This window comes from Sylvia atricapilla, chromosome 2, assembly GCF_009819655.1.
Source record: "Sylvia atricapilla isolate bSylAtr1 chromosome 2, bSylAtr1.pri, whole genome shotgun sequence".
Taxonomy (NCBI): domain Eukaryota; kingdom Metazoa; phylum Chordata; class Aves; order Passeriformes; family Sylviidae; genus Sylvia; species Sylvia atricapilla.
In genome coordinates, this window is record NC_089141.1 from 45655462 (window position 1) to 45683013 (window position 27552).

The 27552-nt window shown below is 43.3% G+C and overlaps 1 protein-coding gene across 3 annotated transcripts; it reads left to right on the top strand.

Annotated features, from left to right (window-relative positions):
• The first annotated feature begins 486 nt into the window (after window positions 1-486).
• On the top strand, window positions 487-18170 carry POLR1D (RNA polymerase I and III subunit D). 3 transcript variants are annotated; one of them, XM_066313113.1, is made up of 3 exons: window positions 487-880; window positions 8701-8775; window positions 16812-18170. In XM_066313113.1, the coding sequence occupies exons 1-3, from the start codon at window positions 855-857 to the stop codon at window positions 17095-17097; spliced, it is 387 nt and encodes a 128-aa protein (XP_066169210.1). In that variant the 5' UTR covers window positions 487-854; the 3' UTR covers window positions 17098-18170. The 3 variants fall into 3 exon arrangements, with proteins under 3 accessions (XP_066169210.1, XP_066169212.1, XP_066169211.1); XM_066313115.1 differs by lacking the exon at window positions 487-880 and adding an exon at window positions 1032-1173; XM_066313114.1 differs by lacking the exon at window positions 487-880 and adding an exon at window positions 1104-1235.
• The last annotated feature ends 9382 nt before the right edge of the window (window positions 18171-27552 follow it).

Below are 27552 nucleotides of genomic sequence, written 5' to 3' on the forward strand. Positions count from 1 at the left end.
GGCGCGGCTGCCGCTGGGGCGGCTGAGCGGGGCTGAGCGGGGCTGAGCCGCCCGGCGCCGCGCGGGGCAGGGAAGTTACTCACCGCGCCGCGCTCTCCTCCTCAGCCGCGCCGGCTGCGCCCGCCCCGCCTCAGGGAAAGCAAACTCCGGGCGGCAGCACTTGGAGAACGTGTCTCGCCGGGCCGGGCCGGGTCGGCGCTCCCGCCTCCATCCCCCGCCGCGGGCAGCGGCGCGGCCCAAGTGACAGCGGCGCTCCGCCACTCCGGCGGCGGCCCCGGGCGCGGGGCCGGGCGAGCCGCAGCCTATGGCAGCGGGGCCGGGGCGGGACGCGGCGGAGCCCCGGGCCGGGGTGTCCCCGCCGCTCGCCTGATCGGCTGTGCAGAGCCCGGGGCCGCGGGGAGCGCGGGCGGGGCTGGCGCGGAGGAGGGGCCGGGCGGGGCGCTGCCCGCCCGGGGCTGCCCGCGGACCTGCCCCCGCCTGCCCGAGCGCTGCGGCCGTGCCCGAGGAGCGAACCCAGGGCGGCTCCGTGACTGAGAGCCCCAGCGGCGCTCCCGCCTTCCGCACGCTCAGTCGCCGCCCTGCGCCTGCTTCCCCCGCCCTGTCGGAGGTGCGCGGGGGTCCTGCCCGCACAGGGACCCCACCGCCCGCGCTCTCCTTTTGGCGGGGGGCGCGACCACCGCTGCCGCAGGTGCCCGGCGGGGTGTGGCGGGCCCGGCTCGCACCGCCCCGGCTCCTCCCGCCGGGGTCCTCGCCGTCCCCTGCGCCCGCCCCGCCGCCCCGCCCCGCCCGGCCGACGGCGGGTGATGGCGCCGGCCTGTGCCTGAGGAATCGCAGCGGGGGACGGTGGGGGAGCCATGGAGGAGGACCCGGAGCTGGAGAGGTGAGGGACGAGCGACAGCGGGGGCAGCGGCCCCGAGAGCGAGCGGCCTCTGCGGGGCTGCTGCGCCGCCCGGGGCCCGGCAGCGCCTCCCGCTCCGCCAGGCCCGGGCCGCGCCGGGCTGCGGCCGTGGGGCGGCTCCTCCCGGCGCTCCGCGGTGCCGAGCGGGCCCCGGGCTCCGCCGGGCCCTGCCCGCTGTCCCCGGCATGCCCCGCCGCGGGGCGGGCGGTCACCGTGCGCCCCGAGGCAGCGCGGCCTGGAGCTGCTGCCGCCGCGTCTCCCGCGCAGAGCTTCGGGTGCGTGCTGGTGTCGCTTAGAAACAGGATTGGGAGGTCTTGGGTGGTTCACTTCTCATCAGGTACAATTTGATTTTGGTTGATTTTTGATTTGAAACTTCTCATCAGGTACAATACAACTGAGTTGTGTACTTGGTAAAATAAATTTTAAAAATCCCCAAACACCTTATGTTGTTAGGAATTTCAATTTTCGGTGTGCTGGATGTATGCCTATTGACCAGTTGTTAGAATTGCTGTGTTCTTGTGTCAAAAAAAAATACAAAATGCTTGGCAGTTGTTTTGTCAAAAAATAAAATTGTTTTCTATTTGGCGTTTTGTTGGGACCAGTGGATTCGTCTTGCTGCACGTTTTGAGTTACGGCGCTCCCAAGCAAACAGTGAGGAATAAAACATTGATTTCTACATTTGGATACTCTAAGTAGGCCTCTCTTGCTTTTGTTTTAGGAATAGACTTTTGGTGTTTATATCACAAATATTTTGCAAAATAGTCCTATTTGTGCGATCAGTTTTTTTTTTTTTTTTTTTTTTGCAAGCTTGTTTCTGGGTTGTTCACTTTCCTTATGGCTGTTTAAAACTATTGTCACAGTGAAGTGATGACCAGAAGCTTTCTGAACTATTCTTCTCATGGTTCTCTCTTTTAACTTTTAAGAAACCGTATCTGGGAATGCTTATAGAAAATAATTCTGTTCTGTTTATATCTGGCAGGTATTTTAAATGTGCCAAAAGCAGTAACACTGAGATAGTGGAAGGGCTAGAAAGCATAATGCTTTCTAAGAGGCTTTTAATTCTTGCTAAGCTACTTCTGCTCTCAGATCATCAGTTTAATAATTAAAGCTTCTTTCTGTGTATGCATGAATGTTATTTTTACTAGTGCCATTCCAAGCTTAAACCTTTTTCATTCATGCAAGTTGAAACTGTGGCCCTGTTCTTCCATACTGACTTCTGGTTGCTGTTGCCGTGCTGGGGACCTGGGTTCCTCTGAGCAGTTCAGGACATAGCTGAACTCACCAGCTACAGCTGACTGCTCCACAGTCACCTCCTGACTGATGCTCTTGTTCCCTGGAGCTGCATTCAAAGTTTTACCCTACCTCAGAGGTTCAGTCCAAATTGGGATTTGCTATTCCTTTTCTGTGGCAGCGTGATAGATAATGAGGATGGAGCTCAGTGTCACTTATCTAAGGGTAGTAAACAGTAGGGTTTAGCTGTCTGGTGCCACCAATCCATGGCACTGTTCACCTCAGAGTGTGTTTAGTAGGCCCTAAACACATTATAACTACAATGTAGTGCACTTGGTAATGAGCTCTTTCTGCCCTGGATCCGCCTATCATCAGTTACTTTTTCATACCTTTGGTTTTCGTAACAGCTCGATTTGGTAGTAGCACCCTGAATTCAGCTTGTGCTGTGTGCATTTAGAGGGTATACTTTTCTATTATTCACTCTAAATAATGCTTCCCTGTACAATCTTCAGTACAGAGCCCTTCCAGTGTAATACAGACCTTTCTCTGTCCTTTGGGTTACAGACATTATGTCTTAGATTCATATTCAATAACTTACTGATCATATTCTCCTCTGAATACTGGAGCAATGGTAGTTTAGGCTTATAATTTTTAAGGGTTTTATAACATGGCTTTAACATACAAATAATAGCATTTCTATTCTGTAGCCACAGCATTAACTACTTTAGGTGGATATTTGGCCTTTAAAAAAGGGTCTTTGTGGGATATTTTGAGTAGTCTGTCTCTGACTTCAGACTTGTCTTGAAATGCACCAGTCTTTAATAAAATCTTAAGGTTTTTGTACATGTGGTTTTTATTTAATTTACAGTGAGGGGAAAAAAAAGTGTAATATTTTTGTGCATGCTTTTTCAGGTCAGAAATTAATTTTGTGTCCCAGTATTCCAAAAAGTGATCTGTTAAGTTAGTTGCCCTATTTTTTGTTACTATCTAAGGAAAAGTATTTTCATCTAGCTTCTTTTGTTTTTTCCTTACTGCCACATTTCCTGATATTATTTTTTGATTTTACTGTCTGATTCTCACTTGATCTTGCTTTTGATGTTTTCCTCACTTTGTTGTGAAGTTTTCTTAGAAAGCTAAGTACTAACTTATAAATTCCTGTGTGACTGTTGCATTCTGTGGATTTTAAAACTCTAAAAGCTGTAAATACCACAGATGTGTAAACAGTAATATTTGCTACATTCTACTGAACTACATCCTCTGCTCCATCTCACCCAAGAACCTTTGATGGAAGTATGAACTGAGATTTTCCCCGGTGAATTTGCTGTACATCAGTGAAGACCCTGAGCCCTAAGATTCCATGTTATTCTTAAGAAAATTCTAAGTTATGTTAACATATAATTAGTGGTATTGTGAAGTAATGATCCAAGAAAGAGGTGGAAAAAGTTGCAAATCAGCTAGTAGGAACTATTCAGTTTGTTTCTTCTACAAGCACCTGTAAGTGCTTTTCCTAGTTTATTTCAGCTAAATATACACTGAAATATTATGGAGGTTGCCATTTCCATTCCTATCTAAAAAATTAAAAATTTCTTCTTCTGCTTCCTAAAGTATTGTCATGGTGGTTCTTTGTGTTTGAGGCACAGAAGATGCATCGTTTCTCTTCAAATACAGAGGAAGTGGCTTTGTTGTGCTGTGTGTCCAAATCCTTCCATAATCCATTCTGTCTTTCAGTAGCTACAAGTATTTCACAACCTTGGATATCATACTTTATTAAAATTGCCTGCCAAGCTTGTTTGGAGCATCATTTATTTGGGATTAAGTGTTTTCTAAGCATCACAAAGGATGCTATAATTCTGTAACAAGAGGCCTGTAGTTGAGTTGAGAATCAATAATCTAATATTGTTACTGCACAGGCAGCTGAACTACACTTCTTAACAAGCAAGCTTTGTGCCTTGGAGAAAACGGACAGTTCTTACTATTGATTTTAACAGTTAAAGTCAAGTGTCAGGATTCAGTATCCCATACTTCTGGCAAAAAAAAAAAAATGGTGTGCAAGCTAAGATTGGTGTTTGAGATGGAGTGGTATGTTCACTACTCATGCTGGTGAGAATATCAGCACTGAAATGTACTGCAAATAGCTCTCACAAGACTGACAAGTAGAATACTTAAATAAGTACAAAACCTGATCAGCAGAGAATGAGAGCATTCACATCCCTGATGTGCAATGTCTTTGGCTTTGAACAAATGTAAGGAAGCTTGTGGCATATTGTGCTTCTTTCCATTCCTGCTCTTCTACTTATGGCCTAGGTTTTATTCCTGACTTCCATTTTCATCTGTTGTCTTAATAAGAGTGAGATAGGACCAGCTCATGAGATTTAGTTTTAAATAACACTGTCAGTGTCTTCAGTCTGACTGAAGGTCTTGATATTCATTGTTCAGCTGTAATTGGAATACCAATATTCACGTCTATTTCTAGTCCCATGCACAGTTAAAAATAAGTTGTATAGCTTGTGTAAAACTGCTTTGAGAAAATTGATTTTTAAAAATTGCTAATTGTTTTTCCTGAGCTTGTAGCTTGCAGTCAGGACCTAGAGTGCCTGAGGAAGTTGGCTTAAGTGTGAGTTTCCCCAGTTGCAGTAGAGGATAAGCTTGGTCTTTGAGCTTTAATAGTAGTGGAATAAACTGCAAACAGTTATTAATGCTTTCACGAGGATGTGTTTTTTGAAGATGTTCCTTCTCTGGCTGGGAGATGTTGGATATGAACACTGACCTCCTGCTCCAGATCTGTGCCCTTCTCTAGCTGACTGTGTGCTGTGAAGCAATTCCAGTAGGTACATTTTCATTAGAGTTCTCATCAGGATCTTTAAGGAGATGATAGCATGGGTGGAGATGGCTGAGTTTTTTAGGTTATGTGCCAAAAGCTCCCAGTGAGGACTACAGAGAGACCATGATGGATGGGGGAGCCCAAATATTACCCAGTCCTCGCTTCTCCCTGGCCTGTGCCAAGAATTACCAGCCCATCAGAGCTCCATCTCCATAAGCCCAAAGGAGCATGGGGACACACTGGGTACCTGGGAGCTCAAAATAAGGGACTTAAGGGCATTGCTGCACGAGGTTGTGGGAGGGGTTATGGGATGCAGAAGGAAAGCATTTTGTGACCACATATGGCATGTTGGGAGGAAAGGGTCAAAAATGGAAGATTTGGCAAGGGGGGAGTAGTTTTGCTCAAGTGATGTTGCAGCTGGGAATACTAAGAATATCAGTATGGGGGAACTTCACATTTTAGGCCTACTGCTGGTGATACTCTGTCTGGTTTGACAGAGCTGTAGAGGTAACATAAATGTTATCAGAGACTTAAGAGGCATTTTCACAGACAGGCTTGAGCCTCCCGCTGAGAGAGAGGTCAAAAGCCCGGAGATGATATAAAGTACAGCAAGGTGATGAACTGCATGTGTACCAGGCCCTTTGATAAACTGGGGCGAGCAGCGGGCTCCCCTGGCCACTGGGGTGAACTGAGCCTAACAGAGCCTGTTGTGTCCCTGTGTGTCCCTGCTGCACGACCTTGTGAACGAAGTGAGGAAAGAAATCCACGCTCTGCATTTCAGCTGTGGCTTGGTGGTCACCCTGATTACCTGTCTGTGTTGATTCACTCGTGGCTTATTGTGAGATGTGTAAGGGAGAATCCAAAGGCAAGGAGAGCAGGAAGTTCAAGTGATTTGGGGAGAAGTGAGAGTAGGAAAATAAAGGAACAAGGGGATAAAAGGGTCAGGTCATATGTGTATAGGCTGGTTGGTACTCTTGTCTGGCTGTGCCCTGCACCTAATTGTTGCAGTCTGTCCTGTCTTCCTGTTAAATTCCTTTCTCATTCTGTCTTGGGTGAAGGAGTCTGTTTGAGGGGAGAGGGTGTACATCTCAGTGCTAGCAGCTACAGTCAGACTGTGGGTCAGAGGTACCATGTCTCCATGGTGCCAGCAATTGGAACATGTGAAGGTTTGGATGCCAGCTGTTGGGCTTGGACCCTGGGCTGGAGGCCTGGGTGCTGGCAACTGGGGACATTTCATGGAGTGAGTAAAACCAAATGTTAGCCCCTGAAATGGGATTGGGGAGCATGTGTTTATCTGTGTTGTAGTACTGGAGCAAGTATGGGGGTGTGAGGGGCCATGTGAAGATCAAGCTGGAATAGCTGGTAAGTGGGTGGATGAGGAGAGAGCTGGAGCATGAGCTTGTATCGCCAAGAGCCAGGAGGGGGCCAAGAGCTGTTGGGGCCACCGGGGAGTTCTGTCCAGCTGCTGGAGAGACTATAGGGTCAGGGGTGAGGTATGTATGTGTGCCTGTGTGTCTTTACAGGCAAGACTGAAGTGGGGGACCAGAGTGTCCCAGTCCAGCCCTGCGTGATGGTCTGTACTGGCAGTGCAGTTTGGCTGAGGTTCTAGGGGATCTCCGCACCCAGCTGGAGAGAAGAGCAGGATGAAGCTGTCAGTCAGAGCATGCTGTGTGTCTGTCTGTGATGGATGTGGCCAGCAGTTTAAGTGCCTAGTGTCTGCATCTGCCTCCTAGGAGCTGATTTTCAGCCTTGCTACTGGTTGGACCTGGACATGGAGCTATGACTGCCTGATCTCAGCTGTCAGATCCAGCGTCATACGTCTTCTCCTGATAGTCATCTGTAATCACAGACCATGGGTAGTCTCTGTAATAACATGGTGTTTTCATTGCCTATCAGACATACCTCTTTATTACCAATTATTCATTTTTTCAGTCTATCCATTTGACCTTTTGGAAAAAAATTATGAAGATCTTCCCCTGAGTGAGGACTAGAAAATACTTCTCATTTTGCCTGACTAGGAGCCTTTAACATTATTCTATTATTTTGACACATGCGTTTGTGATACTGGTTATTAAGATACATGCAATGGGAGCTTTGCCTGTAACCTTGAAATATATAGAGAGGAAAAAGTGTAATCCCTCAGAAATGTAAATAGGTCTTGTACCATACTCCTGAAGATAAAAATATCACTGCTTGTACCTTCATGTTACTGTAATTCTGCAGCTTGATTGCCCAAAAATAATTGCCACAGCAAGTTTTAAGTGGTGCTTGCTATAGAAGATGTCAGAATGATGACAGAGTTCTTAAATGTGCCCTTGTCCCTAGTTTTCCCTCCTATCAGTCCCCCAGTGTTTGGATGGTTCTCATGTGAAAGTTGCATGCTGCATTCCCTTTGCTCATGGTGCTGCCCTTAGAATTGAAGCTGGCAGCCACAGAACTGTTTGTATTGTAACCAAGCTGTAAAAATGAGGAGAACGAGGAATGTGGAGTCCCGCGAGGCCTCTAAAAGCAAATTTTAAAAACTTGTTTGCGTAGCTTTTGGCTTACTTGTATAAATGATATAAGTTCAGTGAGTGGAAACATTATTTCAGACAGGATTTGGCATTGCATTTCATTTGTCTGTGCAAGCTGAAAGGGCTTGGTAAAGGTACAGTTAATAAGGCCAATGTTGAAAGAACAGTATTAGTAAACCATGTTTGATAATGAAGGTGTGGACCTAGAAGGCTGCTATGGTGGATACCAAGTCAGTCTGAGCTTTGATATAACAAAAAAAAGTCTCAAATACTTAAAGGCATATAATTCCTACCCAAGTTAATAGAATCGATGTTACCGTATTAATTTATTATGATGTTTTCCTTAAGACTAAATCATAGCTGTTTAAAATACCAATGTGTGTGTTCTGTTAGTGCTTTGTAGCTCAGATTCCTTGGTTTCTTATTTCAGTTATAAATGGTGACAGATTTTATAGTACAGTAATAATGACAGGCTTTTAATCTTTCAGTCAGGTTTCTTAAAAAGAGAATCACCAAGTTTGGTGATCAAAAGTCAGACAGTTTCTTCCTCTCTTTCCTCTCCTTTGTCTGGCATTGCTGTTTGAGGGCTCAGGGCAAGCTTCCATAAAAGCCATGTGTTCACGTCATCATCACTATAACCTAGCTCAGGATGCTCAGGTAGCAAATTCCGGGTCTGGAGAAAAAAAAAATTTTGCTGTAATTTCACAAAGACCCGTGTATGCAATATCTCTCACATTCCAGCACTACAGCCTATGTTTGCACCCTTTTTTTGGTGTTCTTGCAAGTAGCCACCCTACACCTGCCACTTCTATCACCTGGGAAGGCACAGTAGCTGGTGAGGTTGTTGATGCTGTACTTGGCATCTTGGAGAAGGTATCTCTGACAGATGATGGCTTTCCTGGGAGCTACTCCTTTTCCATGAGTACCTGTGGTATGACGGGATACACAACTTGTCCTCACAGGCAGAAGTATGCTTAAAAAGGATTTGAAGTGCTCCATGCCCTGTTCTTCATTCAGTGTTACTGTTTGCATATTTGTAACAGCTTTAGTTGGTTTTAATATTTCAGAATATTTCTCTTAATCTTGGTGCATAGGAATTTGAATTATCTTAAGGTGATTTTGGAGCTTCTTTATTGCTTAATTCACTACAATGAATAAAGCTATCTGTATTATTTGCATAAGTGCATAAAGGTTTTGTGTTCCACAAGTGGTGACCTTTTTCTTTTTCTCTTATTTAGGAAGGCTGTGGAAGAGTTACTTAAAGAGGCAAAACGTGGGAGAACCAGAGCTGAAACAATGGGAGCTATGGGTTGGTAAGTTGTGCCAAGAGAAAATGAATGCTGATGCCAGAATCAATCTTATCTTTAATGTGTGAAAGAAGTATTTACCTTTTTATGTGTTTCATGTTTAAATAACTTGTCTTCACCCGCATATTAATTTGGGTGAAAATTCCAGTCTAAGTAAGAAAGAAGTTCAGGTAAATTCTATCTGCATGAAGTTGCTTGTCTGAATATGTTGAAGACAAAGCAATTGGAAAATCGGGAATATGTTCTTAAAAGAGATGGAATTGCAAAGTTTGGGTTGGAATCTCACGAGTCTTCAAAATGCTGGTTGTCTTCAGTGTGCATGTACTTACATACTGGCTACATGTTACTGGGTTAAACTCTGTTTTAAGTGAAGAGAATTCATAACCTGATAAAGAAACCTAAAACCTAATATTAATAAAACAACAAACTATCCTTTAGTAGACAATTCATGTGTAAATTGTAGCCAAAAATGAACACAGTGAACTCAAAAGTATAATCCAGTTTTGGAAGGGGGTTACTTTCTAATACTTAAAAAAACCCTCAAACCCAGAGGCTGATTTGTATAGTAACTGGGGAAAAAAATCACAGTATTTAAATCTTAAATGAAATACAGCCTTAATTCTTCAATGCAGTACTCCAGATTTTATAGCTAGATTGTCATGGAATGTAATGCATGTAATTGTAATTAGAGAAATAATAACATGCTGAGGAGAGTCATTCATCATAAAATAATGTATATGACTTTGATAAGGTGATATTGGATCTAGGGATGTTCACACAAGTAGAGCACCAGTTGACTTCACTAAATGCACTTGTAGTTAAGGTTTGGTTTCCTCCATCAACAGTAGTAAGAAATAAGCCTGTGCTGTTCATGAAGTTTTCGGCTCAGTTGTCTGTTTTAGTAGCTGTGAAGAGATTAAAATAGTGTCTTGCTGAAAGAAAAAGTTACTCCTTTATGTTTTCAAACAGGTTTGGGATTTTCTGTATGTTTTACTCAGTGTTTCTTCTAGGGATGCAGTTCATCCCCTTTCTGTTAAAATAGCTCAATTGGTTTAATCCCCTGGAGTGCTGTAGCTGTACTGAGCCTGTAGCTGTACTGTACTGTGCTTTGACCCTGTCAGCCTAGCCCTGTGGCCAGGTAACCCAGTGCACATGATTAGCACCATGATGGATGACTGTCAATTTGCAAGTTGGTTCGAGGTATGGAACCCAAAATTTCTGCAGGGGGATAATCAGGTGTCTCTGTACAATTTGGCTGCCACTTATGCAGTCTAGAATACCTGCCAGGAGAGTGTATGGGCATCTGCTCCCCAATGTGGCTCCTTCTTATTCCTTGTTTGTAAGAGGGTAGTGGTCCTGTTCAGCTGGCTGTGATGATCTGCTCAGGATACAGTTTGCTAAAGCCTGAGGCCTGAGGCCTACCAGGGAATGGGATAGGCAAGGGTCACCTGTTCTTCAGAGCAGTTGCAGATTAATGGTGTCTGGCTAGGCCAGGGTTCTGTTAAAGTTGTAGGGGAAAAAGACTGTCAAGAAGGCTTCAGGCAGATGAAGACTGTTGACATAGGGATTGGCAATGATGATATCCTGAACTGAGGCTGTTGAAATACTTTCACCTGCAGAGGTACTTGTGAACAGCTGTACTGGGTCAAACAAAGGCTCCATCTCTGCAATGCCCTCGTCCATCAGTGGCCCATACCTGGTGCCTAGGAAGTGCTTTGCTGAATATCTTTGTTTCTGAATATGCTCGGTAGTACCTTCTTCAAGGCACTTTTTCTGCAGCTCAGGATATCATGCTCTTAGAGATGATTTCTTTGTATGTAATGCATCTCCAGGGATTTTTACCTCACTGAATTTATCCTTTAGGAGACTGGTAGTAATCCCATCTGTGACAAATCTACTGCTATAGGGTTGGCATAGTCTTGTATATGGCTGGCATGCCTGGCTGTAAGGAAAGTATAAAGCCCTCAAAGGCACACTCCCAGTAAGTCTTTGCTGTCCAGTTCTGCAGGCACAACAGACAGAACAGCAACTGCAAGCTGCCACTGATGTCACCTCTTTGGTATTTTTTATGCCCTGTTACACTATTCTGGTGCTTCTGAACTGGCCCAACGGCTAAGTATTGCATACAGATGTGGGAGATATAATGGGTAAGATATTTGGAAGAAAACTTAACTATGCTCAGTTGAGTGCCACACTCTGGCCAAATGCTGTCAAGTATAACTGATCCTCAAGGGCTTCAGAGATAACACCCAGGACTGACATGTAACCTTGCAAGATGTGAACTACTGAGGAGAAGGTAACTTCTGCTCAGAGGTCTGTGGATAGCAAATGAAATGAGCAGAAAAGTTAGTTCATGAAAATGTGTATTAGTAGACCAGATTGAGGAAATGATAACTGATAGAAGCAAAGACAAGGTTGTCACCAACTTGTCTAAAAGCACAGTGTTAACAGGTAAAACACAAAACCTTCCTTCCTTGCCAAACTCAAAATGCTTACAGGTGTGTTTCATGAGGACTTCTGGGATTCCTCAGCCCTTTGTCAGAGGAGTCCTGGAGAAGAGATGCACAAACCCTGGAGACATCTAGTGTAAGGCCATCAGTCCTGCATTGGCACTGGAAAGTTGAAGCAACTCAACCTATGAAGAAAAGATTTGTTCTGCCATCTGTCTTTGGGTAAGGAGAAGCAGAGGCTGCTACTGCTCGTACTTCACTGATGCCAGTTTATGTTGCTCTCCAGCAGCTGTTCAGTACTGGGAAATACATTTCTGGAGTCAGTGGCATTTGACAGAAGGTCGTCAAAGGGAGGTGTATGGAGAAGTGGCAATCCTGGGTGGGGTTACTATATTGTGCATACCATTACAAGAGTAATGTCTCCTGGTGGATGTTGGTGGCAGCAAAACCTTAGTCAGCAAGTCTCTCAACACTGTTTTGGGACTGCTTTCAGGTTCAAGCCATTTCTCTGCTACTGTCCAGAGTGATTAGTTCTCCATAGTTCAAGTTCACTGTTTGAAAAAGTTCCCCAAGCACCCCTAACTAACCTTTTGCTGTCTCATCGTTTGAGATGGATGGTCAGTTGTTTGCTGTAGCCTAAAATGCATGTATCCAAGCCAGCTTAGCTGACAGGTACAGAAAAAAGATGTACAGAGCAATCAACCTCCACCCCAGTCTCTCATACAAAGGCCGAGCCTTGAAATACAGGACGGTGTTGTTAGTACTTCTTCCATTTTGGGAATGTTTGTTGGTTTTACATTGTCTTACAATTTTAATGTGGATGACATGGGCAGGTGCTGCAACCTTAGAGGCTAGTGGAAGAAAGACTTGGCCCTGTTTGGGACAAATAACCAGCAGGGGGGTTGGCAGTGATACTGGCCAAGAGTTTGTGCAGGGAGGGAAATTATCTGAGACTCTCTGGACATTGAGTCAGTATAGCCAGAGGGCTGAATGATTTCTTAGTTGGCTAAGGAGTCTCAGCTCACTGGCCTCCATACTCTCAGGGCTGCTCAGATAGGCAGTTTGTAGGTCCATGGTGAATGAATCCAAGAAATGCTGGATATTCTTATTTGTAGATTTCATTCAGCAATGCAGTATTTCTAGTTCTTGCAGTGTTCCTTTTGTATGTACTCTGTGGCCATGGCGATTCTTGTTGGTCGGTCTCCTGAATCCTTACGATAACACATGATGTAGATCCTGCTGCTAATGTATCTGGCTCAAGCATTAGTACAGCTAATCACAAATAAAGAAATGTGTGAGAGAAGGGTAAGGAAGAACCTGCTTCTGAAGGTGTTTTAATCAGAACAGAGCAGAATCTGTGTCTGAATCTTAGTGATGATGCTGTGATGCTGGAACTTCTGAGATAAGACATCCGAGCAGCTGTCTGGAAACTAACATTTGATGGATCAGTTGGATACATGGTGAGAAGTTGTGGACAAATAGTGTAAGAACATTTTAAATGGTTAGATAAATTTGTTTCATCGGCTTATTGGACATAGATGAAATAGGATATTTGGGGGTTTCCATTGTGTCTAGTTAAAATAAAGCCAAAAGTTCAGCTTTCCTGAAGTATCTCTCTTGATTCTAGGTACATAATTCGTAAGCTTCTTTATAGCAGTGAGATTAGATCCCATTTTAGGCTGTTGTTCTACTTTAATTAAGAATGGGAGTTAAAATGCCACAAAAGTTACTGTGTGAAAAAAGTTCTAGATGCCTTTTCTAACATTTTTTGATCTTCAAAGATGCTGATAACATGAGCTAAAGCTAAATTAAATGTAGCGTCTCATCTTACTTGAAAAGCTTATCTAAAGCGAGAACTGGAAACCAGGGTATTTTGGGATAGTTTGTTCAGCTCTGCACTCTTAAGAGCAGATGAAATTACAACCAAAAAAATTTGGAAGCATTAAATTATTTGTAACTATTTTTTGTAAAGTAATCCTAAAATTGCTTTCATTCCTATAGATAGCTTTCTGTTCAATACCAAATCTGTTAGAAGTGCAGCAGAATTACGAAAGGATGATGATGAGGATACCGGAAGTGTGAAGTGCTGTGTTGCATCTTGTCTTTGAATGGGTGTTGTGTGACCCTGCAGGGACGCTGCAATGTGATTCCCCTCAGCTTTCATTGGCATATGAGGAGGAGGAGAAACAGGGTACAGCTAGAGATTGAAAAGTAACTATGTTAAAATCTTGTAACCAGGGCACATACTAAGTCAAGTTGTCACTGGAACAGACTGCCCAGAGAGGCTCTGGATGCCTCATCTCTGGAAGTGTTTAAGACCAGGTTGGATGGAACTCTGAGCAACCTGGTCTAGTGAAAGGTGTTACTGTCTACAAGGTTGAAACTTGATGATCTTTAAGGTCCTTTCCAAAGCAGATGATTCCATGATCCTACAAAGTCCTGCTAGCTGTACCTGGTTGCCAAGACTGTATTTCAAAGCTTTCCATGTCCTCTGAGGCATCCTTCTTTGTAAGGTCCCTCTTGACAGCATAGATTACTTGGTTTGGCAAAACACCCTCTAGCTGTTCCCACCCCCACTTCAGTCACTTTTCTATTGAAATGTGGTATTTTCTATGGCAGTTTGGAAATGGTAGAAATGTACTCGTTCATCCATAGTGTTTTTTTTTGTTGGAAAGATGGGCTTTACTCTGTATGATGAGGCTGACCGTGCCAATCCTGTTTGGTGTGTCCAGTTACTCAGCAGGGGCAAGACCGGAACCTGGCACTGTGCTCTTGTGTCTTAAATGGTGTGTGTCAGCATGTTTTTACTGTTAAGAACTTGTGTAGTACATTTCTGTGCTGAACTGCACTGCTGCGCTGGATGACAGGCACTGCTTAGAAATTCTGTGTTACTGCACAGTAGTTGACTTAAAGGGTCAAAAAATAGGATTAATACTTCACCTGTGTTCACAATTACAGATTTAATTTTTTTTTTCAAAAGGCAATATCATTGTCAAAATGCAATGCATTGCATTGTCTTGGTTATTGCATAGTGGGGAGATTTTGGGGGCTGTGAGAGAGGCAAGATTCTCTTGGTGAATATAGCTTGGTCTAGCTTTTGGAGCACACAGAGCAAAAAGTGGTTGAATACTCTGCTACAGAACTGGAGTCTGGTAGACAGGATGGCTCTAGCACTGCAGTTTGTGTGCTTGCCTCACATATGCCTGCGGCCCTGCTTGGGGCACATTTCAATTCAGAACTTAATGTTCTTTTAACTTGTCTGGGTTTTTCTGGTTGGTTGGTTTGTTTTAAAGCAAAGCTTCTCAAATCAGTTCTGTGGCACTGTTTGGTGGTCACAGCAGTATTGTGTTCCACTGTGCCCAGGCTGAGATTGCCTCCCAGCCCTTCAGAACTCACCTGAGGGCAAAGCTGTTTGTGAATTGAGCTTTTCAATCACTGCAGGATCAGACCCTACAGCAAACACAAGGCTGGTCTTTGGAGATGTCAATTTCCTTACGGTTAGAGATACTCTCAAAGATATCAGTGGATTCATACAGTTTTAATCTTCACAGTTCCATATATACCATGGCTATATGTAAACATGTGCTCTGTGTGTGCATGTAACGTGGCATATGCCATACATCTTGTTTGCTGTAACATTTAAGGGCAGGATTTGTTTTGTTGAAGTCTCAAGTCAATAAAAGTGAGAACTAATGGTTTTCTAAAGTGCAATGACTTACTGCTGCTCCGTGAAATCCTGGTGGCTCACTTTAATCACAGTATGGTGGTAAACTAATGGCATCTCTTAGCTGACTCTCAAGTCCTGCATTTCTCATCAGTTTTCATTCTTAGTATTGCTCAGGCAGCATTCATAGTGTCAAAAAGAAATAAATGCTTCAGCCAGATGGATTTATTTAGGGCAGATTGACTCTCTCACTCTAGCATTATATATATTAGTGCTTAAATTGGTGCATTAGCTCTTAAGAAAAGGCAAGAGGAAGAACAAATGTGAAATGGATTTTGCCTGGATGCAGCCTAGAGAAGGCTGCCCTCCTTGGTAGGAAATGTTGAGGTACAATAGTTTAATGCACTCATAAAACACGCAAAGGACTTTAATGTTGGCTGGTTTCTGTTATGTCTTGAGTGTAACCTGTGCCATGACTTGTTCAGCACGAAGTTCATTGATGATCTAGCTTGAAATAGAAATGCTGTTTTACTGACATTTATTAGCCTCGTGTTTTTATATAGTAATACAATTAATGGATAAATAGTTTCTCTAATTTACAAAAGAATTATATTAGATTAAAGATCTTATTTATTTAAAACCAAGATTTGAGAAAAATAGTGTAGATTTATATGAAGAAAGTTTAGAAAATTCTAAAATTCTATGCAGTAGAAGTGTATCAGAAAATAGCTAGTGGAAATAAAACAGTGTGGCTGTTGCTCTCCTAAGTTCTTAAAGGATTTAAGAACAAGAACAATTATCAGGAATCCTTAGTAGGCAGACCTGAAGCAAAATACCACGGTAAGTTCCATGTCCAGTGAAGTCATGAAGTATGCTAAATAATCATACATGGTCTTTGTTGTAATTTGCTTGTTGTTCTGATAGCTCTGATGGTTTAGAGGTGTTGAAGGTTTTTGAGTAGTTAGGGTATCTTTTCTACATTCACACAAAATATTCAAGTAGAATAGATGATCTTAACATTGTGATGTTAGGATTCCATGACTCTGTGGTTGATTCAGTAAGTGGTTGTGATCTATGACAGCTCTGATTTTTTCAAAGCAATCCCATAACTTGTCTCAAAAATGTGGAGACAAACACTGCAGTGACTCCAACTATAAACGAAGTCTTCAGAGTGATTTCTGCTTTCTGTAGGAACATATTTTAACTTGTATTTTCTTATTCTGTTCTTAAAGAGATAATAAATTGGGAATGAGTACAGCTGATACCAAGATAAATGACATTTACAGTACTTGTTTCCTAAAACTAGCTGATAAATTTTGTGCAAAAGTGTTAAGCTATGGGAGGAGAAAGTTAAAAAAAAAAAAAGTAGAAAATAGTTGGATAAGTATCTTTACTGTTTAAGAAAAAGGAATAAAATATTTTGGTAGTTGTTAAGTATAAGTGTAAATTGGTATGTCTCGTGTATATATTTATGCTACAGCTATTTGTGTTCTTTAGGTATATGTATCTTACTGAATATTGCAGTTCACTCGATAATGCTGACTTGAGAAGATTGTGATCTCTGTAAGCCATTCTGATTTGACGTAGAATGTGTTACTAAATGTTTGATTTCTGGATACCTGAGTTATGCACCATCAACCTTAAAATATATTGTCATCCTTTGCTTCCCCCTCTACACACTACCTTGAGAAAATCATGTGGATTTTGACTGTGTTGAAGTAAAATAATTTTTTCCCCATAAAGAGTAAGACAAAAGGAGAATGGAGATGATCTGGAACTTATTTTTCTGTACTGAAAGTTTACACTAGGTGGCATGCAAGGAAAGCCAAAATCACAAACCTGAAGTAAAATCACTGAAGTTAAAAATCTTAGTCTTGTTTTGGGATGTTTTTGCCTTCTCTTCTGATCACTTTTAAATGTCTTTACAGGTTGAAATGTCCTCTTGCTGGTACAAATAAAAGATTTCTTATTAATACCATCAAAAACACGTTGCCATCTCAAAAAGAGCAAGAACAAGAGCGTGAACAAAAGGAAGATGATAAGGAGTCTGAGCCAAACAAAAGCAGGAAAGAAGAAAAACCAAAGAAACGCAGAATTCACCCATATACACCCAGCTTTCAGTCCAGAAGGAGAGTCAGCTACTCTCCTCCAAGGCACCAAAGCAGGAACCAGCACAAAAAGGATAAACATGAAAAGCGATCAAGCAAGCGATGAGGAGGGGATAGTGACAAGTACGTGTTGTTACAAGTCAGGAATGTCATTAAGTATAGGAAAGTGGCGTGTCTCAGTTTTTCAAGAAGAGTTGGTGTTCAAACTTGAGCTTTGAACCAAGTTGCCTGTGTGAGAAGTAACCTTGAGGTAGCTTTAGAAACTTTTCTTTGGGACCTTTATGAGAAAAGCAAAGTACAGCATAAAACTTTCAGTTGTTTTAGAGCAGACATTCCCTTTACTACATTTCTCTCTTCCTCTTTTGACTAAGCTTAGGGTCTTGGTGATGGAGCGTGATACATGTGTCACTGTCTAATACAAATCATTTAGTCATGTCACTCTTTTGGAAAGAAATTTAAATTAAGCAGAATTCTATTTATTGTGTGAAGTTTGCAGAACTTCTTTGCTGCTAACCAATAAAGAAGTTTTGTTTATTTGGGTTAGAATCTAGAGGAAGAGAAAGCTGGTCAATGCCTGGCCAAGTATATGCATTTTGTATAGAGTATAAGAGATTGCTTTCTTTAATATAAAAAGAACAAATTTAAAATGGGCAATGCTGGTTTTGCTTTCCAGGAGGGACTGCCAGGAAATTGTGATTTTGCTTGTTAATGTATATTCACAAACCTATCATAGATAACAATAAACATTACCCCTAAAAAGCTGCAACTGCAATAATTGTCTCTGTTTAGACTTCCCTCTTTAAGGAAGTAGTTGGAACAATCTGTTGTCACGGTGCTTTCAAAACAAACCCAGAAGACAAAATTTTCATGTTTTCTGTCTACTGCTTGAAAGTTTCCAAGTAAATATGTAATACTAGAAACACAGAAGTGATGCTTAAACTGTTAAATGCTCGCTTTCCAAGCCTACGTGACAATTCTGTAGTGGTACAGTTCTTAAACTTACACCTGTGAGCACAAATTATATGTGGTGGCATCTTCTATGTCTCACTTCTGTTTGTGTTACATTAACAGACTTCTGCGTGAAATATTTTGTCTTTTACTCTTCTCAGAAATCATTGTTTTCAACATAGGTTTGTTTTTGAGTGTGTTGACAATAAACTCGAAAAATGTTCATTGGAAGTGCCCTGTGGAATTAATGCTTTTGATGGGTTTCTTACGTGAGATGTGCCCCTCCAGGGGACAGGAGGACCGGGGCTCCCCGGCCCGTCCGTGTTGAGTCAGAGCAGGAGTGCCACCTATAGGCGTGTGAGCGCCTCGCCTCGGCACCTCCCTGCCTCTGGAGAGCTCCTGCCGGCTGCCGCAGGGGAGGGGCAGCGTGGAGGTCTGCTCTGGCTGGACTTGGGTGCATCACCCGGGAATTGCTCTTCTGAGTAGGGGGAAGTAGTTATAGAGTGGTGCTGAGCCCTCTGGAGACTGCCAGGGTCAGCGTATCTGATGAAGTGGGATACTTTGACATTTCCCCAGAGGAGTTATGCGCAGGTCCTCTATTTCCCTGAAAGACCAACAGCACTAAAAGAGAAGTCTCAGCCTTTCAGAAAATTTACAGTTACTTAAGGGGGATCAATTATAAAGTAGTATCTTTGGAGAATACAAGGACTGTCTTCAGTTTAAATAAACATGATATTTGCAGTCCTTATTTTGCCGATCACTGTTGTGCACTCCTTAATAATCCTATTCGGAAGAACAGCAGCTATAATATGGGCTGAGGTCTGCTGCAGTGACAATGCTGAATGGATGTGACTTTGAAGCAGAAACTTCATCTCCTATAAGTCAGGATTTGGACTGGAGATGTTCCACTGGACAAATTTTTGTGAATTCTTGCTGGTCTGGCTTGTGCTGGTATATGCTGTCCTGAGAGCTTTCAGGTCTCAGGCCTTCAAACACCACTTTGGGATAAGGGCTGCTGTTGATGCTGTATTAATTTATGCCATGCTTTCAGGTAGGGAAACTGATTAGAGCATGCTCTCAAAATTAGTCTGGATTGTTGATAATGCTCACATACTGGAAATGCTCAGCTGAAGAATCTGACATGACTTGCACTGCTAACTGGAGAAAGCTTTTCATGTGTGGTAGTAGGTTCAGATTTAATTCCACATTTTTCTGACTTACAGAATACACACAAGTTATTAATCTTGCATTGGTTAACTCCATCTTTTAATGCTGTTTTTTGTAAGTGTACTTAATAAAAACCAAATCCTCTGCTGCTTATTAACTGTTCTTAAGGCAATTCTTTATAGAATCACAGAATGGGTAAACTGGGATGGGAACACAGTGATTACTTTTTTAATAAGAACTTGAGAACACAAAGCCAGTTTTGTATTTGGTCTGCTGTTGCTCATATTGTGCAGCACCAGCATCATGTTTATAAGGCAACTTAAAGATAGGATTTAACCCTGAAAATTAAGACTTGTTCATGGTTTTTCCAAGTGTGTTACTAGCTGCTGTGCACTTGTTACTTGTAAAAGTGCCTTGTCGTTAAATAAATACATAAATAAATAGTGTGTTCTTGGTCTCAGCTTCCCTAGTTACTCCCATGGGAAGGGAATGCACCTTACCTTAGTGTTGCTGCATCCATACTTCACCAGTGTTCCTTGTTAATCTCTGAGCTACCAATGTTGTCTGTGCACATTATGTGGATAAAGTTTATTCAGGTGAGACTGTTCTCTTGCCATAGCCAGAATAATTGGCTTATTAGACTTTATTATTACATTGGATAGAAATCCTCCAAATATTCATTTTCATCAATCTGGTACTGAATGTAGATCACAAAACTGTGTGAAAGAAGAGAAAACATTTTATGTAGCCTTCATGAAATGGTTTTGTTAGTTTTGACTGCCAGAGAGATAGTAACATGCAGTTCTTACATTCATTGTACAGCCTCTTCTCTTTTGTAAATCCAATTTGAATTATTTACAATGAATCGTGAACGTCCAAGAAAAGCCCAACAGATTTCATGTATAACACGACTTAAAGACAAAAACATCCTCTTTTTTTAGACTGGACCACTCCAAACCAGAAGTTTCTTAAGGTGCAGTTGAAAGAGTGTTCCTTAGTGATCATGAAATTTCTACAGAAAACTAGTTAACAAAGGAGATGTAAATGTTTGTAGATCAATGGAATAATGTAGCAGGAGGGGGTTGCTTTTCCTGCACAGAACTGGTTTGGGGGTTTTTTGTTGTTGTTGTGGCTGCATGTTGATCACCAAGAAGCATGTTTCCTCTCCTGTCCTGTCAAAGCTCTCACTAATAATTATGTGCTTTCAGTTAATTAAGCTGGAACAACACAAAAGCAGACTAGCTTGGGTAAGTAGCAAGAAAACATATCTGGATTGTGTTTGAAGAAGGATTTTAGTCATTTTACCATTGGAGTCACTGATCCACCAAATCTTTATTCATGTGAGTGATCTTTGCACTTGCAAATAATCCTGTTGTAGCTCACCATCTATGAATGAAACTCTTGTCTGCATAATATACACTTCGTTTTGGTGACTGTCAATAGGAAATAATCAAGAGTAAATGTTAAAGAGCACATAACTCTGATTAAAAGAATGCCTTAAAAACTTTGCCTGCAGAAAGTGCTACAGCAGCAATATGACCACTCATGTCAATATCAATTGGGTAACTGCAACCAAAGCCTGGTTTTGGGAAACTTGAGTGGGCATTCTGCTCTGCATGAGACTGTCTTCTGAATTCTCCAGCTTTTGCTGGAAAATAATTGCCCATGTCTTTTAAACCACTGCACAAGGGACAGAAGTTTGACTAATGCTAATAATTTAAAATTTCTCAAAAATGCCAGCAAGCAGCTAATCAATCAGGCCCAGCAACAACTGACAGTTGCTGGTAATTAACTGTTGTTTAAGTTAAATAATAGGAGTATTAAGAAAGGAATATAACACATGAAGGAAAACCAAGGCCTTACATGAGCTGTTACCTTTTCTTGATTCTATATGTTATATTCAAATACACTTTTCTCTACCTACCATTGCTCCTTCAGGCAGTGCAGAGAAGGCATTTACTAAGTCCTTGGAGAACAGAGTATGTTTTGTCTAGAAAAGTTTGAAAATTACCCTCTTCTTTCCTAGTGTCCATTTACTAATTTGGGGGATGCCCCAGGGAGAGGCAGGTGGAGTTTCCCATGCTCTAGGTCTCCATCTCTCTTCCTGAGGACTCCAGCCAGATGCTGCATGGGGCATGGCTACTGGAAAGACCTCCTTCATGTCATGCCCCTGAGTCAGTCTAGTTAAATAAATGTCTGTAAGAAGCATAGGCTCCTATGGAAGTGGCTGGCACTGTGTCCATGAGTAAAACCCTCAGGTGGTGTGAATCAGGAAAGTTCTGCTGCGCTGAGCTCCTGCACATGTCCTGCCTGCCAGAAGTGCTACAGCTCTGCAGGTAGATGTACAGCTCCTTGCAATGTCTGCCTGGCAAAAGGACTGAGGATCAGGGGGAATCCCTGAGGGTGGCTCTGTGCCTCCAACATGTCTCGTTTAGACTTGGATCGCTGCAGGAAACTTCTTGCAACAAGAAAGGGACCAGGAAGGCACAGCTCTACCTTTCTGTAGCAGGACATATTGCATCCTGCCCAGTAAGCTCCTAGCTGAGAAGTGAGTTGAATTAGCAATAAAAGTAAAGTGGAATGAATTTTATCTAAATGTAATTTTTCTTTGCCTATTGAAAATAATTCCCCAGGCATCTATGCTCTTGGAAAGGAAGAGTGAGCCCCCACAGCACTCCCATTACTTGAGATTCACCTCCAGCCGTTGCTGCTAACATTTTTCCTTTTCTTTTTCTCCTTTCTAGGTTGAGTTCTTTAATAATTTCGTGTCTCTTTCAGTCTAGGCTCCAGCCTGGGAAAAACAAACCTGCTAGCCTGGCGAAAGCCAAACACACATGGCCCAATTACCAGCTTCCCCACTGTTCCTTTGGGCTGGCTGGTATTCTCCCTGCCTTTGTTTTGCTGCCTGCTCCCTGCCTCCGAGCAGCTTCCTTTGACTCCGCTCCATGCAGCCAGGCAGAACAAGATCCAGCAGGTAAACTGAGGAAGGGCTATTGTCTGTCTGCCCCTCGCCTGTGGATCGCTGCAGTTTGTCTGCCAGCAGAGCTTCCTGCAGGCATACACCTCTGTGAAGAGCTGCTTTGCTTTGGAATTAGGGAGAACGCCTTGTTCTTTGCATTTGAAACACTTGTGCTTGTGGAGGGAAGTGTTGGTGTGTCTCAGCAACAGCAGACCAGGTATTGAACGTGGGATGCTGGATACAAGGTCACCTCACTCCAGCTCTGTGGGGTGCTTGTCTGTCCTGCGGCCGGTGCCTGGGCTGGCACTTGTCCTGAGCGCCTTGGGAAGAGCCAGGAGCATGGATGGCATTGTCCTCGCAGCCGTGCGCTCCCACAGCTCTCCTGGAGGAGGGAATGTGTGGGAGCAGCACGGTGAGGACCGGGCCTGGCTGCCAGGGGAGGGATGGTGCCCACTGTTACCTGTCAGTACCATCTGGGAGGTGGGCAGTGGCAGGCCCTAGGGGTAGGTGCTCACAGAGTCTCAACTTGTGCCTCTGCCAAGCTTCCCTGCTGCAGCTGCAGGGGTGTCTATCTGGAGGGGATAGGAGAATAAGCTGTTCTCCAAATGTGTTGTGCCAGCTGGGATCCCTGGAAGAGCTCTTGGGGTGACAAGGAGTGCCAGTCTTATGTCCATTTGTCAGGCTTGTCCCCCTGCCCCAGCTCTCCAGTCTTGCTGTGACCTGAGCTCCCCTGAAGCCCAGGCTGTCCTGGAGATGAGGACAATGTGCTGAGGACACAGCTGTCCACAGTTCCATCAGTTCACCTTTCAGCCCAGGAATGCTGCTCACATCTGCCTGGCTGCAGTGCCTTAAACGGGGCTGCCCCAGGCCAGCTGCTCACGCTGAGCCTGGCAGCCTCTGCCGTGGGCCGTGCTGGTGCATCCAAAGCTGTGCCGGGGTCACAAGCCTGGGATTAGGTGGGTTTCCCCCACTGACCCAGCCAAGTAGTGTGAGGGTGCGAGGTGTCAGCCGCGCAGCCAGCTGCTGGTACCTGTCCTGGAGAGCAGGATGCTTCGGGAGCTGCAGTGGATGCCCCAAGGCAGAGTACCCCAAGTGTGGAGCAACCCTGAGGCTGCTCTGTGAGTTAACAACCAAAAATCAACTTTGAAGGGTGAGAACTGACTGGAAACAAACTAGCTTCCTCATCTTTTCGTTAGCACAACTAATAAAATAGACTTACCTTGCTCAAAGGGTTTACAGTTTATGAAGGATTTGTGTGCAGGGAGGGAGCCAGCAAGGGGAGTGCTGGGCAGAAGCTTAGAATTGTTAGAATGTATCTCCATCTCAGAGCTCAGTTTGTAAAACAAATTCTTCAGACAGGTGCTTGAATTCACAGGCTCTTCAGAGGGAATTTATCAGCCTTCAGGAATATACTGGCTAAGAAAAAAAAAAAACCTATTGCCATCAGCTGCAAGGAGGGAAAAGCTAATCATCTAAACTTTAAGGCGGGAGAGGTGCAGCTGTCAAAGCTATAAGGTAAATGAGTCTGAGACTGAAATGGTTTTTGCAGCAGAACTCTGCTCCCTGTTAAATAGGGGAGATTGAACTATAGCACTATTCCACTATTCCCTGGTAATGCACCATTTTGGGGCTGACTGGGTGGTCTTAAGTCCATTGCCACAGTGGTTATATCGCTGATACCAATCAAGGCCCCGCAGCTGAGACCCTGAGTGACCTGCTTCAGCAGCTTTTTTCAAACCCCAATTCACTCATTTGTGTGGGATGCTTTTCTGCTACTTTATTTATGGGATTACATAAATGAGCCATTAAAAATGTAAATCTTCAGAACAGTTGAATAATACAGATTTAAACAATAAGCTCAGGGCGGTACAGTACAGAAACTTCCCCGAACCAGCAGTACTGCACCATCGTGGCTATGGCAACAATAGCGGGTTAAGGGAAAGAGAGAGCAAGGAGGAAAATAAAACGTCCCGGCATTGTTACAGTCACTGGCACCACAGAAAGATTAGGGATTTTTTTTTTCAGAGTATTAGAACAATAATGAAGATGTGTCATTATGCACCACAAAGGAGACCATGCCATCCCTCACATAGTGCAGGTGTCAAAACAATCGGACTGGCCACAGAATTGAGTTTAAGTGAAGTTTGTCCTACCTCACCACAAAGCATTTAACCCTTCCAGGGCCAGAGCCAGCTACAGCCGTGCCATGGTTAGCACAGGCTCTTTTCCTGTCTCCTGTGCCATTAGGCATCTGCTCTGTGCATCCTTTTCCATCAGCAGCAGAGCTGTACACTGTGTACCTTGCTGAGGAGGAGTTGACTGCAGTTCTTATGTGGCTTTCATTGTGCTTATATCGCATTAAAGTACCTGGTAAAGCAATAACACAGTGAAGAATTGTACTGAGGTTTAGTTAAATCCTACAGCAAGCTTCTCTCTGCAAAGGATAAAAACATAGAAGTAGCTTCTAAGCTCTGCTACGTTCAAAATATCTGAATGACAATAGCAGTCGACTGATTCCCCTGTTCAGAGGTGTATTTTAGCTGTTACATAACAACCTTAATGTGACAACTGTAGTGAAGAAGATGTGCACGCCTTGCAAACCAGCTCTAAGACACATCGGTGCTCTCCCTAGCACCACATTACACCATGTGTTGTGTTATTTCAGTAATTTTTTTCCTATCATTTTGTCCTGGAATTGAGTAGGTATTTTATGTAAGTAAATTTGGGAGAGTAAATCTGGGAGTTCGTATAAAATGCATATTTATCTCTCTATTTCAGAGATCACCACTCCCTGAATTTTAGTATTTCTAACCTAAAGGCAAATGTATACCTCTACCATCCTAATTCCTATGCTCTAAGAAAGGCAAAATTTCTGCCCAGTGAATCACAACTCACTTGCAGGAAAGACCATGATCCCGCCAAAACAGAGCTGTGTTTATAGGTCTTACCATGGTAGAAACAGCTGCATACAATACTTTCCGTTGCTTGGGCTTGTAAAACTTATAAATTAAGCACCTTGTAGGAAAAAAAAGAAAAAAAAAAAAAAAAGATAACAGTTAAATTCTTCTGCAAATTATGTAAGTAGGGAAGGTGTGAAATGGCTTCCAAGTGAAGTTTTTCACAACAATGGTTTTCCATGCATTGCTGTACTTGACTTACCTTTAAGATACCTTATTTCATAACTATGGGACTTGGTCTGGATTCCTTTTCTACATCTGTGCAAATACATAAACCAAAAAGGTACTGTGAATTTATGGTGGTGCAAGTTTGAAGTGAAGCTGTTTTGTAGTCTCTTTTATCCTTAAAATTCAATATCCTTTGCTGATTTTTGCTGCCTTTCCTTTCTGAAGATTGTTTACATTAGTTTACCAATATCATAAAGTTTTTAGCACTCTTACAACACACAGCATTCAACGTAACATCACAGAGGAGCTGAAGTTGGAAGGCATCTCTGGAGTTCACCTGGTCCAAACCACCTGCTCAAACAGGGCCACCTAAAACTCGTTGACCAGGACCATGTCCAGAAGGCTTCTGAATATCTCCAAGGAGTTATGAGTATTTCCAAGCATCACGTTGCGATTTGTTATTGATTCAACTGCTTACTGGTAACAATGTGACTGATTTCACTGTTGTACATAATGGGCACCATAAAAGCATGCCCACTCCCTAACATTTTTTACCTGCTCTAATGGGATAAGAAGAATTCCTGGTAGTGGAAATGGGAAAATACTTAAAGAATACTATGATCATCAAGTGTGCTATCATGAAGATGTTTGTTTTCCTAATGTGTTTCTCCCAGTGGGATTGTTTCTTTGGCTTGGAGGAAGAAAGAGATGAAATGGGAATTTGATTTATTGGCAAGATTGAGAGGCCACAAAAGCACAGAATGCAGGCAGCTTTGCGTTAATGAAGAAAGTCTTCCTCTGAGAAGGAAGATATGCATAGGAGCCTTTTTGAGATCACTGGATTGATCTCAGGGCAGAATTGGGGTTGTAGTACAGATAGATCTTGCTCTCAGTCAAAGAGGTGGTATTTCCAGATGCTCCTGCCTTATTGTGTATTATGTTATTAGTTACAGCTGGTTACAGTGTTGGTCTTTGTGCAGCCCTGGGCACTAAGAGGGCAGGTCATGGGCTGCAGCCCCATCCAGCCCACCCACCAGGTGGGTAGCACATCAGGAGAGGTGCACACGTTGGGCAGCCTCTTCAGGAGTCCCCCATTAGCTTTGCCATCTCAGTGCAGGAAGTGGAGTGGGGTGATACAGAGGAAATCTGGCTTTGAAGAAGATCTTCCATGGGTTAATGGGTCATGTGCATGTTCAGGCTTCTAAGATACTGTGGACTGAGCGATCTGGATTCAGGTTTTTAAGTATATTTAAAAAAGTAGAAATGGGCTACAATCATGTTTGCTTCAGGGGAATAGCTGAATATTAATCTTAAACTTTTCAATCTGAAAGCAGGTAGTTCATGAAAAATAGAGGCTTAAGAAGATTAACCACTCCATCATCTTAATGTACATTATTTTCTTCGTTATTCATTCTTCTTCAGCTCAAGCAAGTACTTCATCTGTTTAAGTCAGACTGTAGCCCCTCTGGTGTCATCAAAGTGGCTTTCCTGTTTGTTCCCTCAGTCACCAGCACTGAAGGAAGCTTTGAGATCTCCCCTGGTTTGGAACCTCTTACAATTCAGGAATGAAAAATTTGAACATCACTATGGGGGAGGGAAGGAGGGAGAAGGAAAGAGAGGGCAAAGGGGAGGAAGGGAAGGGAAGGAGGAGAGTGAGAGCTTATTATTAATCTGGTTTGGTGTAAGGCAACTCTCTCCTTCAGGCAGGATCTGATGCTGAGCTTGCTGGTGTCACCAAGAGCACTCTCCCTTCTCCCACCCCATCTTGCTTTTCCAGCAGGCAACTGCAAGGCTCTGCCAAAGGTCACCTGCACCAAACTGCTTTGTGCTGCTGTCCAGGGTCAGGGAAGCTCATAAATATGAGCTTCAGTGGGGGAAAAAGGTCAGGATGACTGTCTCTTTTAGGGACTATGTCAAGAAAAAGGAACATCAAATATCAGCTCTGGCTTCATGGAAGGGAGACTTCCCTTGTAGCTTTCCCAATGTGCCAGATTACAAGTACTTTGGCTGATATTTAAATGGAGCTGGAATTGTTCAGTGAATGCAGAGTCCTAGGTTGGAGAGATGTGTCAAGATAACTTTGTGAGTCTCTCAAAGGCCTGCTGCAGGAGCAGGTAAATCAAGAGACAAGCTGGTGGAAACAAGAAAATTGTGTCTGTGTTCTGAGTTCCTTGAAGATTTCAGGGCAGCCATGATTCACCCTGGCCTTGCTCCTTTGCATTCCCCCAGGCAGGAGTGCCATTGCTGCCTGACTGAAATGGGAATGTCCTGTGTTGAGCTTACAGCAGCCTGAAGGCTCACTGGGGCCAAAGACCATGAGCCCTTCAGCTGCAGAGCTCCCCTGCATTCTCTGAGTGGAAAA